The sequence below is a fragment of the Stenella coeruleoalba genome (genome assembly GCF_951394435.1).
Source record: "Stenella coeruleoalba genome assembly, chromosome: 5".
NCBI lineage: Eukaryota > Metazoa > Chordata > Mammalia > Artiodactyla > Delphinidae > Stenella > Stenella coeruleoalba.
The window spans coordinates 31763661-31785504 of NC_137150.1; the positions used below are offsets into that span (position 1 = coordinate 31763661).

Sequence of the window (21844 nt, forward strand, 5' to 3'; positions counted from 1 at the left end):
AATCAGCCTGCACACTGAGATGCTATCCACTCAGCCGGATGGCACTGGCTGTCTCTGAAGAACCCCTCTGTGCTTGGAGGCTATGATATGGGGAGCCCAGAGGGACTGCCCACCTTTTAGGGCAGGAAACAGAAGAGAGAAAAAGAATGGATGCCCTGCCGACCCTCCTTCTAATCCCAGATTTCCCAAGCCCTTCAAGTCTCTGCTTCCTTATAGGAAAAATGGGAACAATAATGTACAAGTCACAGGGTAATTATGAAGATCAAATGAGTCTGTATATTCCAAAATTGTTTGTCAACTCAAAAGAGACACAAACTATGAATAATAACTATTACTCAATCAGGACCCACTCAATAGTCCCCCCACCATTTCAGTTTGGGCTGTTCCAGGCAGGGAATATATACGCAGTAAACACTTAACAGTTGATTTAATGATTGATTCCAGGACGGCTCTTGGTCAACTTCTTTACCTGCCGTCTACCTACTCATGACCCAAACAGTAGGACAAATGTGGCCACAGGTACTGACAAGGGTCGCACCATACCTGGAGGTCCAAGGGGGAAGGCTGACCTGGATCTTGCCCAGAGTGGAAGACCCCAGGGCTGCTCTGGAAAGGGGACAGGCATATCATGACTTCTTGGTGATACAGGGGTTCATTCACCTTGTCTCTTAATGGATCTGAGTGAGTCACTAGGGATTTTATGATGCCTGTTATTTAGTCTCTCTTTCATCCCTTATAAAATCTGGGGCTTCCATTCATGTTTCTAAACTCTTCTTGCAGAGGTACAGGCTCAAGTGTTTATTTTGAAACTTCTCATCTTTTTAAACAAATATCTGTTTGTGGAAAGTAACTTGCATTCACATGTGGACTCACCAAACAGCACCGTGCTCCTCAGAGCCCCACAGCCCACGGATGAGAAACCACTGGTTAACTTGACCTTTATTTTATAATAACCATATGCCACCAAGAAGCACTTGCAACCTTACCTTGTTGATTGTAAACTTTTCTGACACCCAAATTCCAGAATTTCCAAAGAGAAATCATAGATTGGACAGTGACAATGGGGCTGGGACTACAAAATCAGGGAAGGTTAAAAATAAAGGGCCCATGAGAGGGCGAACAAAGGGCATGAGAAATGTTCCTGGAGGGGCCAACGGGTAACGACAGAAATAAATATTTTGAATATTGGTAACGCAGGGTCCCTTGTAGAAGCCCTGGTCCCTCAGCTCCACGGCAGCCTGAGAAGGTGCAGATGGCAAGACAAGCAGATGGGCAGGTTCGGGAATAGCAGGGGAAGGGAAGGGAGGGGCAGAAATCAAAGCAAACCAATATAAGTGGCAGGTTTGTTCACACATGCTTAGAGAGAGGGAAAAGACAGCCAAGCCCAGCGTAACATGACAGACTGGAAGGATTATTATTCCCAGAAGCTGGGACACTAAAATATTTCAGCCAGTTTTCTGCCTTAAACTCTCCAAGGGAAATACTGCTAACAAAGGCTGCTCATGTTATGTGCTCATCATGATGCAGAAATTACCGTTCTCTTCTCTTTGAGTAAGACGGGCTGTCACAACCTTTGTCTCCATGGCACTGGGGCTGTGGTCACCAGCTGGAGGCTTCCACACTTCCACTCTTATTTTCTCACTACACACGTATGCATGTAAACACGTGACCATACGCATACATACAAACACGCACACACGAACACACACACGCTCACAGCAACAACGCAGCCATCTGGATAGCCATGCTCTCTGACGACACCTTTTTTTCTTCTCAGTTCTGACAGCTTAAACCCAAGAATCATCTGTCATCAAAGATGCCTGGTGTTAAAAGAGGTAGAATGAGTCTCGAGATGGGGAGAGGAGGAGTAGGAAAAGATGGAGAAGAATAGAAGAGGTCAAGAATTGGGGGCTATGTGGAGGGAGAGGGAGCAAAAAGAAATGCTCGGGTCCTGCTATTCCGCTAACAAGCTGTCCTTTTAGAATTTGTTGATTGAGAAAAATCCATAATTCCAAGGAAGATCATGGTCCACTGCCCACGACCCCCATCGTTGCCTGTAGACGTGATCTTCATGTCCCCTCTGCAGCCTTGCACCTTCCCTTCAAGGGGGAGATTGCTCATTTCTCTCTAGCTCCTTTGGTATTTACTGCATGTTTACAGCACACAATACTTAGCTCTGTACTTTGTGTCTATGTCCTGGAAATTCTTCAGTGATTGAGTTTCACGGGAGGAACGATGGTGTCCGAGTATCATTGTATCCCTCACAGTGTCTAATCCATAGCTTGGCACACAGTAAATGCTGAATAACTGTCTCAATAATTGAGTGAATAAATAAACAAATGAGTGAGTGCATGAATGGACTGGTTAAATGGATATAAAAAGAAATGGATTGTTGCAAGGGGTGTGAAAAGTAATAAAAGGAAAAGGTCAGAAGAGCAAAAGATACAGAAATAAAGAGAAGAGAAGAAAATGTGTTCTGAGCTATGCATGCCACAGGGATGTACCAGCCATCAGGAGTGATCTACTGCCAACTATCTGAAGTCTGTATAACAGTTTAGCATTCATCTGACCAAGTTGTAAAGGAGAACGTACTGCTGAATTACATGGGTTTAATTGAAAAATAATCTATGAAGGCAGCACTGACTATCACATGATTTCTGGGAAGTTTCTTTCGCTGGGCTGGCTAATAAAGCCGCACTGGTGTTCTCAAGATCGTGCAGTGTTTCTGCCCATCCACCCACCTACCCAACCATCCATCTGTCCATCCACCCTTCCAAGGACATTCGTTGAGCCCCAGCTGGTTGCAGAGCACTGGGTCGTACTCTGGCTTGGATGTACATCTTTGCTTTTGAACTGGGCACAAGAAAACCCCTCAGAATGCAGTTCATTCTCAGAGGTGAAACACTACAGCCTTTTCCTCCATGGCCACAAATGCCCATCGCCTAATACTTTCACTCCTGGGAGGAGGCCTGAGGGCAGACAAACGGGATATGTGTGGCCGAAGCTTTGTTCCTGCACAGAAGTGGCAAAGAGCCAGCCCCGCAGACAGACAGACAGGAGCACAGATGCCTCCAGACTTACCAGCTTGGTTTGTGGTGATGTTGACGGAGACGTGCTGTGGGGGGAAGGGACTTTTGCTGGAGACCCCATTGACGGCCTGGATGTCAAAGGTGTAGGGGGTGTGGGCCCACAGGCTGCTGATGGAGACACGGCACTCAGTCAGGCCCAGCTGCCTGGGCACGAACTCTACGTTGTCATCGCAGCGGGAGCAGCTCCGGCGGTCTGCCCGGCACTTCTTACAGATGATGTTGTAGGTGACATCATCCCGCCCACCCGTCTCCCGAGGAGGGTGCCACTCCAAAATGATGGATGTCTCATTGACGATGGATATGACATTGCGGGGACCTGATGGCACACCTATAGGGAGACAACGAAAGGACAGTGAGGTTGGATAGAAGTTTCCCCAGCATCTCTCCATTTGTCTTTGGTGTGTTCCTACTCTCATCACATACACACATCCCTTCTCCTCCCTCAGCCCCAAATCTCCATGCCTCAATCCATTCTGAGAAAAAATGACAGAGATGACAACCTGTCTCCCACTCCCCTTTTAGTCATCCCCACTGGGGTTTTCCTTCTTTGAATCATGTGTGCCAAGGGAGAGGAGGATGGAGGACTTGGGTACAAGCCCTTCTGTTCGAAAGACCAAGCTGCATCCTCCAGGCAACTTTAGTATCAATAACATGTATGTATATTGGACTCTTATTGGATTCCTTGTCTTTTCTTAATTGGTGTAGAGCTCAAGGGTTGAGGGATAGGAGTGACCCCTCATAAGACCCAACATATCCAGGCATCCTGCATAAAATCTCATACAATCTGGGATCTATGTGGTGTGTGCATGGCATTGGGAGTGTTTTTCTGTAGGATGGGCTGCCAGAAGACCTGGAGAGATGAATATTCACATTGCACAAGTTTAGGTGCATGAAGTCAGGAAATTCACGCAGCCACCATTTTTGACCCCATGACACTAGAAGAACACAGGGGTTTGTCCCAGACACTCTGCTAGCTACTTTGCATGCATTTAACACGCCTCCCCCCCCCCACCCCAAGAACGCTATTGGGAAGGTACAATAATTAATTCAATTTTATTGAAAGGGAAACTGATGCTGAGAATGGGGACTGGCTATAGATCATTTTGTCTATGAGAACTAAAATTGGCATGGACACCACATTTGCCTGATTCCAAAGCTCACGTTCTTAGCTATAGCCCTGTGCTGCCTGTTAGTGAAACTATCTTTTCCTACTAAGGGAAGAGCTGGCCTTACTCTGATATGACACTCCAAGAGTTGGCAGTCAAATCTATGAACGGACAACAGGACATTTGAACAGACTGCCTCTCCTACAAATCAGCCTGGCTCACAGGGACTCAAGGAGGGCAGCCTCTTCCCTCTGGAAAGTTCTGCCCATGGCTGCTGGTCACACTCTGGCAAAGGCTGAAATGCCTTGTTGCAAAACTCTAGAAAGCCTGGTCCCTAGTAGGAGGGCAAAAATGCTGCCGAATTAATGGCCGGCCGCAGTCCTGAGCATTTGGAGATTAAGTTGGAGAACCTCCTGCCCAAGAACAGAGCAGATCACAGCCTCTGGCTCCCAGGTTGAGCTCTTCTTATCTTCAGTATCCACCTGATGGAAATGGATCCCTCCTGGAAGCACCGCCCCCCCCGAATGGTGGGCCGGCTGGAGCCACCGCTCTGGATAGTAATGCTTTCAGAATTCACGCACGTGACTGTCGCCAGCTGAACGAAGACGTGTAGGGCAATTCATGCTGGAGACAGGAATCAAATGCCAACACACAGAATGAGGGAATAACAACAAGGTCGGGGGGCACCAGGGAAGGATTCTGTGTTGAATCAGTCAACAGCAAGCAGCTAGAGCAGAAAGCAAATATTAAATCGGATTGTATGAAAACATGAAAGAAAATCAGTACTGTACTATATAAAGCCCATTAGGCCTGAGCTAAAGCACGACTGTCATGCATGCTTGTGACAGGGCAGGATTCATGAAGCATTTTTACTAAAGTCTTGCAAATAGTGTCCAAGAATTCCCCACCCATGTGCCCAGGGATGAACATCCACCTCTTTGGGAATCAGCACACAACTAGTACTGGGCGGGCAGTTGGGACCACGCTAGGTGGGCTTCTACAGGTCGTGGCCAGCCTCACCTCATACTGCACTAGTCACTAAATGGTCATATCGGCGGGTGCCTGTCTTAGACGTGTCTGTTTGCTTACACTGATGACACTCAGACCACAAGCTCCCAGTGGTCAGTGCCATCCCTGCCTGTCTCATTGTTACAGCAGACAGCCTAGCTTCAGCCACAGGCCGCTGTTTCTCATGATCATAATAATTACGTTCACCAAGCGCATGCTCTATGCCAGGCATGGGGTAAATCCTTTAACCATGTTATCTTGCTGCATCCTTAGGATATCTTGAGGCTATCACTCAGAAAGCAGCCTTGGGCGGAGGAGCAGAGACAGGTACCGACAGGGAGAGTGACCACCCACCCCTGCCACCCTTTGGAGACCTCCCCACTTCAGTTACCTCCTCTCTCCCTTGAACTTCAACTTCACCCTCTCCCCTAACTCCACCTTATCCCCTTAAATGTGAATAAGTCATTGCCATTTTTTTTTTTTTTTGTGGTACGCGGGCCTCTCACTGTTGTGGCCTCTCCCGTTGCGGAGCACAGGCTCCGGACGCGCAGGCCCAGCGGCCATGGCTCACGGGCCCAGCCACTCTGCGGCATGTGGGATCTTCCCGGACCGGGGCACGAACCCACGTCCCCTGCACTGGCAGGCAGACTCTCAACCACTGCGCCACCAGGGAAGCCCAGTCATTGCCATTTTAAAACCAAAATATGGTCACCTGGCGTTTCTTTCTCTATATTACATGTCCTCTATCTACTCTCCAGCCAATCTTTCCCAAAGCGGAGTCACCCTTTTGGGCCTCCCTCTCTCCCTGCTCAGCCAGCTGCAGCCTGGTTGCTCTCCCACCCCACCACCATGCCTGCCTTTTTTGGCAGGGGGGCCCCTACTTGAAAAATCCAGGGAACACAATTCAGTCCTTACCTTCCTGACAACTCCCTGTGTGGTCACCACATGTGGGAGCCCAACACACAGTCTGTCCGCTTATCTCTTTTCCTCTGAGCTTTCCCTTCCTCTGTATCTCCACTGCCTCACAGTGATGGGCCTCGTCAATTTTCCTGCCCTATTGCAAAGACTCCTAACAATTCTCTAACATCACTTTCCATCTCTCCTATCCATTCTCTCCTGCCAGGGTGTAAGTTCCAAACGTACATGCGCTCATACTGTTTTCTACTCAAACCCCAATTATTCAAAAGTTCACCCTCCTTTCCAAGTCCTTCAGGTCGCCATGTGGTCTTGCTGCTTTTGATCTCATCTCTGGCCCCTTGGACCTTAACCCTCATATTGTAACGAACAGGAAGATTCCTGTGATGTCCTGTGCACACTAAGCTCTCTTTACTTCTGCCAAGCCTTTGCACTGTGCTTTCTCCTCTGTCTGGAATTCTTTTCCTTCTATCTACTTGAAGAACTCCTGCTCACCCTCCAGATCCAGCACATTCCACCAGGAGTCATGCATCTCCGCGCTGGGCTTCCATAAGCCCATTTCTGGATGCCTAACTCAGAATCCACCATTGCACTGTGATGGGCTCTTCTTATATGTCCTCACCATGCTGTGGCCTCCTGGTGAGCAGGGGCTTGTGGCTGGTTAGTCTCCATGATTCTTACGCTCAGCATTTTGCCTGGAAGAGGCCCCATTCCACCAGTTTTCAACCTCTACGCAGTGTGCAAGGCTTCAGGTCACACGTGTGCACCCCTCTCCAGCATGAGACATGATGCCCTGTGGTGGGGCTGAGACAGGATGCAGCAGCAGCAGCAGGGAGGACCCCGCTTGTGCCCCTGAATGGTAAAGGCTTTGGTGAGATAAAGTGGCAGGTAAGGAGCTGCCCCGTCCCTGATCCATTGGTGCCCATGGCAGCTGGGTGAGAACAACCCTGGTCAATACTTTCTCCATGTCTGTTCATTTGCTTCCCACTCAAGAAGAAAAGCAGTGGGTTTCCAAGAAGAATTTTTCAAGTTTATTTAAAAACAGCCTTCATATGAAGCAACCACCCCTCATTCATGGCTGCACTCCAGAGCAAATGCATCTGTGGGGCATGAACAGGGCTCTGTGGGAGCCGTGGTTGCCGAGTCCAAGGCTGCATAAATCTGAATCCTTTCCTTCCAAGGAGCAGGAACAGACATTAAGAGCCTTCCCTGGAGAGCAGACTCAGAGAGCTCGGAGAACCTGCACGGTGCCTGGGCTCCCAGCACATACTTGTGGAAGTGACCCAAGTCTGGGCCACAAACGATGGCTAGAACCCAATTCATTATTCATTTGTTCACTCACTCACTCTTTTAATAAATACTCTTGCACTGTTCTGGGCACTTGGGAAATAGGAAAAAGCAAGCCAGACAAGCTCCTACTCCCATGGAGCTTACATGGAGAGAAAAAACTGACAGGAAAAAAGGAAACACAGAGATAAAGGAGATGGTTCCAGATGAGAATAAGTGTCAGGAAATAAAGCCATCCCCAGGCTCAGATTGCCTCCCCACAATGCTTGCTCCTGTCCCTTTTCCCACGAGGCTTCTTCCAGGCCAGGCAAGCCAGGCCCAGTGTCTGGGCAGCTAAAACAATGATTGTCCTCAAGTTTGTGCTCCATTGTCCTGATGACAAGGATGCATTGCTGCAAGTAGGCAGCCTAGTCTCTCCTGTGCCTGAACAAAGAGTCTAACCAGAGAGCAGATCTGGCCTCCAAATAAATCCCCCTAGAGGAAGTGCTAGGGCCATTTCCTACCCATCTAGGCTGCATCCCCTGGGTTTGGGGCCCTCCCTCTGCAGAGAGTGTTTGGCCAGCACTGGGGTCCCCAGCAACATCCTCAGGAAGGAGGCCAATTGAGACCAGCAAACCAAAACTTTAAAGGGGGAGTGGAGAGGGAGGCCAGAGGGAGAAGAAAATCTGCTTTCTCCGTCCTCAGAAGCCCTCGGGAAGTACACTGGCAGGGCTCAGAGCCAGGGTCTCCTTGTCTAAACTCCCTGCTCTCTCGTCCGTGTCCTCGTTTTTCTTAATTACATACAGACAGGCTTTTTGAAGCCTCTCTGATCTGTTGCCACGGTTACTACTGATGAAAGCTTCCTGATGAAAGGGCTAGGAAAACTCAGTCCTTTTAAAGGATGGGAAAACTGCTGAGCTGTGATCCTCTGTCTGGGTGGAAGGAACAGGGTGGATTCTGGGTTGTAGGGATGGGTCTCCAGGGTCTTCCAGGATGTGCCTGAGAGGTTGGCTCAGACTGCATGGAGCATGGATGGCGTTGGGACTTCAAAGAGTTAAGCAGAAATGATCCTTCTAGAGCCATAGGGCTAGCCCAAGTGTTGTCACATTGAGATAGAATCTCCTGCTTCTTAATGTGCTTTGGGCCAGATGATTTTTTTTAAAGAATCGAGAGACAGGGTGGGTGGGAGAGAGTAGTTGAGTTTATTTGTAGGCATAAAGCTGGAAATAAGAGCACTCTTGAGTAATCAAAGGGAAAATCTGCTGAAGACAGGGAAGCCCCGGAAGCCAATTTCTTTATTAGGAATCTTAATAAAGCCAACATCCTGGTTTGAGAATTTAGATGTGAATTTCTGGCTGGTCCGAGGTATAGAGCAGGCAGTGTCCAGCTAACTGTGCATTGCTGCTGCCAGGGTCTGTGTCCTTGTACCCCTCCCCATGGGGAGCAGGTGAGGGTGACAATCACAGCAAGGCAATGCTCTCCTGGGAGGCTCCTCGTGCAGGCTGGAATTGAACTGCTCTGCATAAGGCCACAGATGAGGCCATCCCTTTTGTGTGCATGACCCATTGAAGAATCTGATGAGAGCAACGAAGATTTTCCTGAGAAAAATGAACATGTACTTGAACATATACTTGTTTCCAGAGACTCTGAGAGGTCTCTGAAACCAACCAACAAACCTCCTAAGTGTTCACAGCAACAAAGTTAAAAAAATATTCTCTTGTTGGCAAAACTTAGGGATGTGAACTTCTAAGCCTTAATTTTCTCATCTGAAAAATGGTAGTTTTGAGGATTTAATGAGATAGTAAGTCCAAGGAGTTTAGCTATATGGTTGGTACCCAGAAAAACTCAGTTAATGTCAGCTGCTATTATTATTAGTATTGTCATTATTGGATGATCTGGTTGACCCACTCGTTGAACTAAGATTAATCTAATTCAACCACTTGTTCCTTGAGCAGAAACCCTGCTGCCCAGACCTATGCTGACATCCATGAAGATAAGGGGAACCCATATGTTTATTAATGAGGCAAGAACCCTTACCTACAGAGTACTGGGAATTGTGGGCACATACAGTTAAGTGTCAAAGCAAGTGATACAGACACAAAGAGTTACAAACGGATGTTTGAGGAATGACAAGATCAATGAAGAAAAAAATTTTTAGAGATGGTATCTGGGCATCCTGCCTACAAGATTGGAGTTGTACTTGGGGAGAAACACCCTGAAGGCTTTCTGCTCTAGTCTATACCCTCTGGGACACCTAACCCTTGCAAGCACATCCTAGGTAGAGCCCTAGTCTTGAGTATAGGGCTGTGTCTCCAGAATGGTTCCAGCTCTTTTTACCTCCTGGGCTCAGAACCTCTGTGTACATCTATACACCTGCTTTCTGGCCTTCTGAGAGGCTGTCTGGCTTTGACCAGTATCTGGTCTTGCTTATTCTCCTTCCTCCTGGCAGGGAAACCCCACCTTTATACTCCTACAGCAAACTGTGTTCTCTACGCAATCTTCCTTTAGGAGAAAGGGTTGAGATAGGATTTGTGAATGAGCCAAAAAGGACATTTGATACTCAAGACTCTTGAATGCAGAAACAGTGTTCTCATGGCTGAGAAGAGTCAAGGTTTTAGTTTGGAAATATGTGGTTTGCATATTTTAATGTGGGCTGAGGATTAAGAAAGGAGAGAAAGGGAGATCAGAAAATAATATCAGGGATAGATATGGCAAAAAAAAGTGTGTTGTGAGGGGCAAGGAAGACATGTGAGGAGTGGTCCAGGACTGGTTATCAAAAGTGATAGTACTATCAGGACATCTCTTTACTCACTGCTCACTGTGACATAGCTACTTTAAGGAACCATGTCTGAGTGATTGGAAGTCTTCCTAGGGAAGAATAAAGGTCTTTGAGATTTTATAGAGAAATAGATAGGAATCAGGGAGAAGAGGCAGACATGGAAATGGGGGCTATGAAGGTCTGAAGAGGTTTTATATATAGGCAAAGTATGCAGGAAACTAAGTCAGGCTGGTGGTTACGCCTTTGCCCTCAATACAGCATACAGGGCTGAAAGCAGGATGGGTTGGAGGGTAACATAAGCCAAAAAGGGGAAAGTTTGTGAATGTCAGAAAGGCTGTAGAGTTACCAAATAAACATGAGGTCAACTTCATGTTCAGCTGTGGTTCCTTCTTTGGTAACTTGTTTATTGAAAACAATGTCAAAACAAAGAACATCTCTTTATTCTCTCTGGCTGCCACGTGTAGCTTTGACACTCTTCAGACTAAGTTCAGCTCTCTCTCTCTCTCTCTCTCTCTCTCTCTCTCTCCATTTCTCTTTCCCTCCTGAGACACCAATTCCTCTTCCACCATTCCTTCACTTGCTGTAGACTTCCTGGGAGAGATTGGACAAGAGTGACCGCTATGCTAGAGGAAAGGTTTGTGACGTGGTGTGTCGTGCAGGTTCAGCACCTTGGAGAGGAGCATATGAGCCTGAGCACCCCCACTTTCACTGGGGTTCCCTGGATGGCAGTGGGCAGTTCCCAAAGCTTCTCTGTCAGGCACCAATAACACCACAATAACAAGGGTCTTTGACAACAGGGGTTGTAAAGTTTTGTCATTAAGGGGGTGGGGTGTATGACTACTTGCCATATCAGGAAACAAAGAGTAAGTTATTAGGGACCTGGTGGAGAGCAGCGGCATCAAATGAACAGACCGCTGAGGCACCCTCCATTCAATAGTGGAAGCTGAGAGGGGCTTGGGATCTTTGGGAAAAACTGATCAAGGATTATCTATAATTTGTGAGGGATGAGCACCAGACAATTAGAACACTGTTTTGCTCAATGTGAAAATGGTAGTGTCTGAAGTCCTGAGGTGTCTTTTCCAAAGAAGGAGCTGTGCTGGGGGCCTGAGGCACAGGACCGGAAAACTGAGTCATGTCTGTCCCTTTGTAAGCTCAGGTACGCCGGTTACTCCTCTCAAAATGTAGGCTGTCCCCGCTGGAGAAAGGAAGAGAGGACATTGAAACCTGGAGCAGTCATGTTGCTTTACTTTTCCTAACTGCCCTCAGATCTCAATGTTCCCAGAGACAACTTTATGTCACCTTTTGAACCAGTTTAAAATGAACCCCAGGGACATAGTCTTCCTGGGGGTAGACACCTGTGCCATCTGCATGGATGTCAGGAGGACAAGGCTTTGATTGGGTGGAACTCATTTGCTTCATGCCACTGAGTGAGTGAGTAATTTTGGTAGTTTGCCTAGAATAGATTTCTACAAAGATCATCTAAAAGATCGGAGAGATGGCTGTGGTTTCCTTTTCAGTGGAGTTCTACATGGAATTGTGAATTTCATTTTAACAACAAACCCTCTATGCAAAGTACTATCATAGGCATTTTGTTACATAACTTAATGAAATCCCATTTTCCCAATATCCCATGGTGTAGGAACTATTATCCCCATTTTACATATAAGGAAACTGTAGCTCAGAGCCATTAAATAACTTGCCTAAATCATGTGGTGGGTGAATGCTGGAATCAAGACTTGAGTACAGGCTTGAATGGTTCCAAAGTGCACTCTTAATTACTCTTCCCCCTAGGGTGGAGGCACCTAAGGGTGCAAGGTGCAAGTGTAATGCAAATGTAGCCAGGTGCTGGGGGGTAGGGGGTAGGTCCCTTGTGGAGGCAGGAAGCTCTTGTTCCTGAACCGTTTCAGTAGTTTCCCTATAGGAACAGGGCAACCGTGGTTCCAGGGCCTTGCTGAGCACGTCTGAGTCTGTTGCTCTTTAGGGTCTTGGAAACACTGGTCCTGTACTCAGGCAATTCTCCTAATTATAAGAGTTAGTAATAAGAAGAAATGACTAGTCAAAACAAGGAGAGACCCCGCTGAGAGGGATTTCAGGAGCATCAAAGAACCCAGTGTTACACATTTCACCAAACACCAATGTTTGTAGAAAATAATTCTTGTTTCTCCTGCTTCTATGGAGCTAATTGCCTGGGAGAGAAGGGGGTGAGTTTCACTTTGTGGGAAAAGAGACAGCCCCTCCACCTGGCCTAAGCCAAAGCCTGAGCATGTAGGTTTCCCCAGGGCTGCAGGAGCCCTTGGAGGATGGCTGAGGGCCCTGCACCCCAAGAGGCAGTGTATCTCAGCAGGAATGGCTGACAGCCATCTTGCATCACTGTCTGTGTGAGGGAGGGATAGAAGGTGGAATCTTCTATTTGTGGCCCAAAGTGAGGCCAGAGAGAGGGGAGCTTGGACATGACACCCCCTGCAGATTCCTTGGGGACACTCCAAGTCAAGGAAAGCTAGAGGTCATGTCCTCTTAAAGACCTGCCCATCAAGACCTCCTTCCTGGCCCTGAAATGTGGCCTCCAGGGCTTTCAGAAGTGGTGAAAGATCCACTGGACTCACAAAGAAAATCGGGCTGAGTGCCAGCTTTGTGACTTTAGGCAGGTCACTCATGCTCTCTGAGCCTAATCTTTCATGGATTCTTGACTGATCAATCCATCTGTGTTGCTGAGACCCTACAGTGTGCTAAGCCCCGTATGTAAGATTATGGTATGAAAAATTCCCTGGCGTCTACCCTGAGGAGCTCAAAGTCTGCAGGGGAGGTGGGCACCTGCACAGCTGTCACACAAGCCACTGACTGACAAGACTGGTAGAGACGCATCCCCAGGCCCTGAGCAGGCCAGGCACCATGCTGCAGGGACATGCAGGGTCCCTGCCTTCTTCCTACTTATGGGAGAATCAAATGGCAGAATATACGTTGAAGCCATAGTGTATCTTAGTATGCTCCACATGCATTAAAGACTATTCAGTATAGTTACCCAGGAATCCCTGCCCATCCATGCACCTTCCAGCAGAGAAAGAGTGACCACGTGCACACCTGTACAGTGAATAAAAGACGCTGTCCAGAACATTTGACCTGAAGGCCCTCTGACCACATCTTCCTGCCTAAGGCTTTTGAGGCCCCAGGCAGATCTTCTCTATGGGATCTACCAGGCTTCTACACAGGGCTCCCACCCCAGACTGGGATTCTTTCTCTGCGGGATTCAGGTAGTCCCTGAGAGAAAGAATCCCCATAGATCATCCTGCTGAAAGATCCATACACTAGGTCACAACCTGCCAGGAAGGCTGTAAGGTGTTTGCTGCCACCAGAGGCAACAGTATAAGCCAGTCAGATTCTTCTTGAAGTCAAAGGACTTTGGGACACACTTCAGTCTTTGGCACAACAGAAGGATAGACCGTTCTTGGGCAGGGTCTCCCACAGAGCACCTTGTTTTGGAATATCATTCTTACTTGATGCAAACTCAAACGCTGAATCACCCCAAACAACTCATTTGATTTAGCATGTCCTGACTCAACCCAGAGCTTGGTAATTTCCCCCAGGCTGGTGCCAGTGTGGAGACTGAAATCAGGAAAGAAATCTAGAACAAGGAAACTGATCCTATGTGTCTTGAGGTACAGTTGGCAGTCACTAGGCCAAGGCCTGTCAAGGATGAGGGTCACACACTTGATGGAAGCTTTGCAGGTAAAGCATCTCAACTCCTCTGAACTCCTCTCGGCACAGAGCCTACTCTGAACTCTCAGATACTAGGTACTAAAGAGAGAAGGGCAAGGATCTTCCAAGGTAGTTTTTAAAAGAAAATAACCATCTGGGCCAGACTGGAGAAGCCCCTACAGCATGCAGGGGTGGTAGCTGGGATAAGGCCTCAAGGCTACTGCAGGATAAGCAGTAGCTCTCTCCACCATCCACAGAGAGCGTGTGGTGCCCATAAAGGACTCCTGCATCTCCACAGTTCTTCACAAATGACAAAAAGCCCCTCACCGTGTGGCAGAATTTTTCCAGTTGTTATAATTCTCCATCTTTTTTAGAGGCTGTATAACAGAATGGCATCAAGAAAACAGCTGGGAAGAGACTATGGGTTACATAGTCATGGATTATTCATTTAATTTTCCCTGGGAATACACAGAAGAGTCTCCCAGCACTGCTGTATGTGGTTCTAAAAGAGACTTGTACTGTCTTTTTCCAGGTGTACAGAAAAGGCCCAGAATACAAAGATAACAATTTAAGGTTAAGGGAACAAAAAGAGAAATTGAAAAGGCAGGTATACCTCCCAGAAAGGTTTGGGTCATCAAAAGCAAGTCCTGATTCTGACACTTCATAGACACACTCATTCTTGGCATGGGAAGGAACCTTGGAGGTCAGAGTGTGTCCCTGGTGGTGAATGCCCTCTACAGTCCCTACCTGGTTGGCCAGCCTCTGTTTGATTCCTCCAGTGATGGGAAGCTCACTACTCCCACCACCAGGAAGTCATCTGCTAACAATAATCATAACCTCTTTGAAAATACAATGAAAAAAGTTACCTATTCTCAATACCACAAAACCCATAAAATATGTAGAATTAAATCTCACCAGACCTGCATAACACTTGTATGGAGACAACTATAAAACTTTACTTAAGGGCACAAAAGAAGACTCGAACACATGCTCCTGGATGAAGAGATGCACATCATAAATATGATAGTCATCTCCAAAGTAATCTCTCTAGTCAATGCTATCCCAATCCCAATGTAGTAGGATTGATTAATGAGCTGTGCCAAGCTGATTTCAAAGCTCATCTTGAAGATAAAAATGTTTCAGAATTGGCAAGATATTTTGACAATGAATAATATGTACAGACTTGGTTTACCAGTTATTGAAACATACAATAAAGCTACTATCTTTAGAACAGCTTAGAACTGGTGCCAGGAAAGACTAAACAATCAATGGGAAAGAATAAAGATAAGTCTGTACAGTCACTTAGTAGGTAATAAAAGAGTTATCTCACTAACATTTTGGACAATTCAGATGGAGCTCACAGGATGTTAATTTTTTAATAAATTTATTTATTTATTTTTGGCTGCACTGGGTCTTCATTGCTGTGTGTGGACTTTCTCTAGTTGTGGTGAGTGGGGGCTACTCTTCGTTGTGTGCAGGCTTCTCATTGCGGTGGCTTCTCTTGTTGCGGAACACAGGCCCTAGGCACACAGGCTTCAGTAGTTGACGCACGTGGGGTCAGTAGTTGTGGCTCACAGGCTCTAGAGCACAGGCTCAGTAGTTGTGGTGCATGGGCTTAGTTACTCCATGGCATGTGGGATCTTCCCAGACCAGGGCTCAAACCCATGTCCCCTGCATTGGCAGGCAGATTCTTAACCACTGCACCACCAGGGAAGCCCCGGGATGTTATTTTTAATAAGAGAAATAAGAATACCAATATCACATCTTACACAAAAATAAATTTTAGATGGAGGAAGGGGCTAAAAATAAACTCTATATAAAGATTTAAAATAAAATATGAGAGTGTTTTTATACCTTAGAGTGGGGAAGACATATACAAAACCCAGGCAAAAAGTCAAGACACAAATCCTCAAAACCAGAAAGAGAAAGATGGTCAGGTATGAGCTCAAAAATTAAAAACCTCGATAATGCCAACAAATACACTTATAAATAGAGTTAAAAATAAGTACAGGGCCGGGGGGCAAGATGTCACATATAATTAATAGGCATCTAGAAATCAATTTTTAAAAATAGAAAAAGGGCAAATGTTATGAACAGTCAATTCCCAGAAGACAAAATAAATTGGTCAATATATGAAAAACACTAATTTATAATGAGGGAAATACCATCAAAATTACTAGGAGGTCAGTCAAATTGGCAAAAGCCAGAAGTCTTGATAACATCCAGCTTGGCCTGCCAGTGGGGAAGCAAGATGTACACCACTGGTAGGCGTGTCACTTGGTCCAGTCTTCTGGGGAAGCACTTTGGTGGTATTGATTGGCTTTCTGAGTGTATGTGCCCAGTAACCCAGCAACTCTATTTCTAGGTGAATTTCCTCCACAAATACAGGCTTATGTGCCCCCAAGGTATGTCTGAGCGTTTTCATGGCAGTATTGTTCGTATTAGTGAAACACTGTGTTGGCCCAAATGCCCACCTATGGGGAACTGTATAACACAGCAGAGGTTGCTCTTCCCCTCCCTCCCCCCATCCCCCTGCTCCCCCCCTCTGCCATCTCCCCTCCACCACCACACCAACTCTCATCTCTTCCCCAGTCTCACTGAAGACACATTTCCCAACCACTTCCACAGAGATCACATGAGGAATCTTGACCAATGAAATGCAATCCTTCACTGTCTCAAGCAGACATCAGCATTACTGTGCTGTCGGGCCAGCTCAGAGGCAACCGTACTCCTTCCTGAGGGATACAGTCCAGCACTGCGGGTAGGGAGCCCTGAACCCGTCAGTTCTGGGCAGAAATCGGGCCCTGACACTCTCGAATGTGTGAGCTAGGGTACTAGCCCTGCCAGGCCTCAGTTCTCTCATCTATAAATTAGGAATAACAGAGGTAGCTATCTTATATTCTGTGAGGTTAATTGAGAAACTCCATGTCAGGGGCTTAATCAGCATCAGCTATTATGTTAGGCGCTTATGTTCCTGTTCCAGTCGGTTGTGGGCTGTGTCGGGGAGCACCAGGCACACAGCACTTGGGGTTCACTCGGAAGAGGCCTCTGCCCTAGGCCGTGGTGGTGCACAGCCTTCCCCATGCAGGGGTACAGGTACGGGCATGGCTAACTTCATCAGAGCTGCCTACAGCCCTGGAAGGACCAGGAAGCCCTTGTCCTTCCACAGTTGACAGGCACTGGCACAAAGCCTGCCCTTTGCTCACAGGGAGAGTGAATTCTCACCTCATAAGCAAGTTCCCCTGTGCTGGCCAGCAAACAGCACCCTCTCTGGAGTAACAGAGTTGCTCTCCATCTCTGCTCACTGAGCACTGGTAGGGCTTGGTGGTGATCATGGCTTTCCATGGCCCACCTGCCCCCCCGGCCCCCAATCACCCACCAACAGAGACAGCCTGCACCAAGGCGCATCTCACTGCACAGCTGTCATGCTGGCCTCACTTCACGCTGCAATGTGGAGCTTCCTTTATTGCCATTTCCAAGATGAACAGAGCTTGTGAGATGAGCCCCAGAGGGGCTGCTCAAAAGGCCACCTTGGGCATCTCTTGGCAAGTCTAAGCCCACAGTCACGAGAGGTGGGTGGGAAGACACACACCAAGACTACCATTGCCCCAACCTTCTCTCCACAGAATGGGGATGGAGGACAGAGCCACCTCTGTGTCCAAGTGGCTTCTGGCCCTCTACCCATCAACCCCTGAGACAAGCCCCCCTTCTTAATGTGGTTTCAGAGTCAGAGCACCTTGATTGAGTGGGGCAGAGGTGGTCTCTGGCACAAGCTGGAGGGAATCCTGGTCCTTCCACAGTTGACTTCAGACTGCAGCCTGCTCTCTCTCTGCAAAGTCATCCGTGATCTTTTACCCATTGGGGAGTCCAGACTTTAAGCCCACAGCCAACCCCCTGTCATAACAGTTCTCAGTTGTCTGGCTCCAGCTGGACACTTTACAGTCAATTGTGTGGAAAGTTTCTCAGAAGACCAACACAGAGTTTCAAAATAAATTACTCTAAAATGCTATTGTCCTGGGGCTTCCCTGGTGGCGCAGTGGTTGAGAGTCCGCCTGCCGATGCAGGGGACACGGGTTCGTGCCCCGGTCTGGGAAGAACACACATGCCGCAGAGCGGCTGGGCCCGTGAGCCATGGCCACTGAGCCTGCGCGTCTGGAGCCTGTGCTCCGCAACGGGAGAGGCCACAGCAGCGGGAGCCCCGCGTACCGGAAAAATAAATTAATTAATTAATTAAATAAAATGTTATTGTCCTGGTCCGATGCCACACATAATTCAGACAGCATGGACATGCCCAACACTGACTATGAGACTCATTTCTTTCCACTTCACCCAACCTCCCGCACAATTCAGAAGGCATCACCAGTACCTCTTTGTATACTTCCAGTTGGGAGTAGATCACTAATCACTCAGGGGGCTTCACTCTCTTGGACGGTGTTCAGAATCTACCCTTAGACTAAGTTGAAAGTGGCTTCCTTCTAAATCTCTGATGAGAGTCAAAGATACCTGGGGCTCTTGGTCTTTGTCACACCCAAGTGAAGCCATCAGGGACATCTGTGGGTCTCTGGCTCTAACTGCCTTGCTGCATTCACATGTTTTAGCCAACTGGGGCATACAGAAGATCACAGTCCTGGTCTGGGAAAGGGTTGGCTAGTGCCACGTTTCCAATATGGCAGCTGGAGGTCCAGAGAATGAAAACAGGGGTGGAGCCAGTGATTCCACCCAGTGTAATGTAGTTGGAGGGTAGGTTCTGAACTCAGTCCCTGGACAAGGTCAATGATCCGTAACAGAGGGGTGCAGTGGGTCCATATTTGTTCCAGGACTGATTGGCAGTGGTGACTTTGAAAGGTGATTGCAAAGAAGAAACTGGTTGGAGGTCTAGGAGGGAGTCCCAGACCTGACCCCCTCCCCATGGGACTTGGGCTTGGCCTCTGGTGTCAGAACTGGATCAGGATCTGATTCTGGGTTACATGGATGGAAGAAGGCGGACTTGGGGAACCAAGACCTTAGTCACAGCTGGGGACCACCTATGAGGAGCTGGGGACCAAGGTGGTCTGCACACGTAACACACAGATTAGTGATCACATCGTGATGGGGTGGAGATAGGGGTGATGGTGTAAGATTCCCGCCAACCTAGGATGACTCTCCAGAAGCAACTGCCCTAAAATGCCCATTTTCCCCACACTTTTTTTTCTGTTCTTATTTTGGACCGTGCAATTCAGATATGACTCAAACCTTATTCATAACAACCAAAACAAAGACAATTTTTGAGCCCTTACCATACGTCTGACAGTGAGTTAGGTATACACATCATCACAACTTGGCACAATAATAAACAGTATCCTCATTTTATGGAAAAGAACAGAGGTTCAGAGAGGTTAAGTAACCATGGCAAAGGAGCCAAGAATCCAGTCTGGTCCAAGAGCAGGGCTCTTACCACCTGGCTATGTTGGGCACCTACCACGTAAGGCCACAGAGGGGATAAAAAATCAAATCAGTGTGTCAACAGCTTCCAGTCCAGTGGACAGAGAAAGCCCTACACCTGAATAGATCTGAATAGAATATTCAGAGCGTGCATCTCCTTTCCTGGGGATGAGGTAAGATGCTGGCAGAACACAGAGGTTGCACAGCCACCTGCCTCCGACTGTCTCCTCCTTTGAGGAGGAGAATTGGAGCAGAGAAGATTTAAGGACCCTGAGCTACAGCTGCCATCAAATTCCAGCATCCCTCCGAGACCAGCCCCACCTGGGATCAGAGCCTGCAAATTAGACATCAGAGCCATTGCCTGAAGGCCAGCAAGGAACATTCAGGACAACAGAGGGTCCTAGAGCCATGGGGTAGACAGTTTTGTTCCGATTTTCAAAATAGAGAAGAAAGTAGATTAAATAAATAAATTTTACCTCAATCCCCTCCTACTTCTGAAACTTCATAGTTAAATCAGTGCATGGTGAGCCTCAAGGAAACAATGACAAAAACCAGCATGGGTCTCTAAATATGGCCACATGACACTGTTTCTTTTTAAAATGTATGAGCTTTTAGAGAAAAAGAATATAAAGAGTATACCTAGGTTTTAAGAATGGAAACTGAAAAAAGTACACAGATACTTGTGTACTGAAGGAAGAAATGTTAGCAAAATGTTAATTCCAGCGCTTGGATTTTAGCTGCTTTGAAAATAGCACAAAAGTAGGGTAAGCAACTCCAATAATAGTAGTAAAATAAAATATCTTACTTTCATTGAATGCTTCCTGTTTGAACAATGCCAAACACTGTTCTAAATAGCATTACTCCATTTAGACCCTTGACGACACAGTGAGGCAGACATTAATACTATACCCACTTTTTGAATGAGAAGGTAGAGACACATAGCCCTGTCACTTGCCCCTCATCACACAGCTGGCAAACGTCAGAGCAGTGTTTGAACCCAGACACCAGAGCGCACACTCCTAACAATTATGTTAATACTTGTCCATTGAAATCAGTTTTCAAAATGGTCTACACTTGAAAGAGCATGGTGCCCAAATCCACAAGGCAAAATGTCTGAAGTTACATGTGTAAGTGCAGAAAAGGGGAGACCCAAATGGGCAGCATTTCCTAAAGGGACAAACAAAAACTTTGAATGTTCAGTGGTCAAAAAGTACGGTCGGAGCCCACGATGCGAGAGGCTGCAACCAAAGTGAACAATCACCAGTATCCCAGTCACAGGAGAAAATCCACCAAGTTTCCACTGCATTTTCGGGAGCGAGGGTCATATGTTTCAATCTGGCTGCCATGTTTTCAGAGTTGTATTGATAAATGTGAGATTCAGAAAAGGCTGCCAGGACACTGGGGTTCAGGAGATCATACGTGTTGGGGAGTAGATAACTTAACCAATGCTTTGCCTACAGTAGGTGATTAAGGAAGGATAGGGAAATTCTTCGTAAGCACTGGAACCACTGGCTCCACCTGCAGGACTTTGGTCCTCAATGGTGGACCAATGGTGAGGCTGGGAGGAAGGCAGTGCCTGATCCAAGGTCCAGAAAACCTCTCTTACAGTGATGGGTGATGGGTGCCTAACAGTGGAGTGGAGCTGCCCTGCAAAATATATCAGCTGTCCGTCATCACAAATATTCAGAAAACTAAAACTGGAACGACTACCTCTCAGGGTTGTTGGAGAGACAAGGCTGGCACTCGGGAGGAGTTTGGGTGGCAAGACCTAGAAGGCTGCTCAGAGTGTTAATAATCTGTGACTCCAAATGCCCATTAGATGAAATGCTCTTAAGAGGAAGAGCTGAAGCAGAAACAGCAGAGCCTGTGCCCGGCTATTAGCTTAAAACTTAGAGCTATAGGATGCCTCCTAAGAGTTATACCCACTTGGGTCCAACAACTGTGAAAAGAAATTGTAGATGATAGAAGTGTGAAAGTCCAGGTACACAGGTAATGCTGACCCTTCTTGAAACAGCACTGACAGTTATAAATAGCTTTCAGATTGCTGTCACGCTCCCTCAATTCTGCATCTACATGTATACACTACCCAGATCCAGGCGCTCCAAGAAGCAGCTTACCCTACGACTCTTGCTTATCTGTGACCCCTGTTGGAATTTCATCTCAAGGAACACACAGATTACCTCCCCCCTCAAAAACACAAATGATGTATTTTTATATGCAGTGTGGATCACAAACCAGGGTAAAATCAAGCAGCACCTTTGCCTATAGAAAGGGGCACATGGTGGACGTTTTACTAAAACCCTGATCAGCAATGAATGAGTGAAACTAACCTTGACTAAAGCAGACCTCTTTTAATAGGTTGCAACTCCTAGATGAGGAGGTAAGTGCTTTTGAAAAGGCTGGGTTTTGAAAAGTATTTAAAATCATCCCTAATGTGAAGGCATGTAGACTAACGAGCAAACAGTCCTCAATTTATAACACTGGATTCCTGTGTCCTTTGGAGTGTTTGTCGCCTTGGGGGACCTTCCTGCCCTACTGGACTGAAGGGCCCCTCCCTGAAGCAGTGG

General features: G+C 47.1%; 1 protein-coding gene across 2 annotated transcripts in view; it reads right to left on the reverse strand.

The window, feature by feature from the left end:
* The window catches only part of EPHB1 (EPH receptor B1), a gene marked incomplete at its 3' end in the record, with an annotated part of 426489 nt that overhangs the window by 111957 nt on the left and 292688 nt on the right, over positions 1-21844 (reverse strand). For both annotated transcript variants that reach the window (XM_079922007.1, XM_079922006.1), the window contains exon 5: positions 3082-3417. In XM_079922007.1, coding sequence (XP_079778133.1) covers positions 3082-3417 — 336 coding nt within the window. The remainder of the gene's footprint in view (positions 1-3081; positions 3418-21844) is intronic.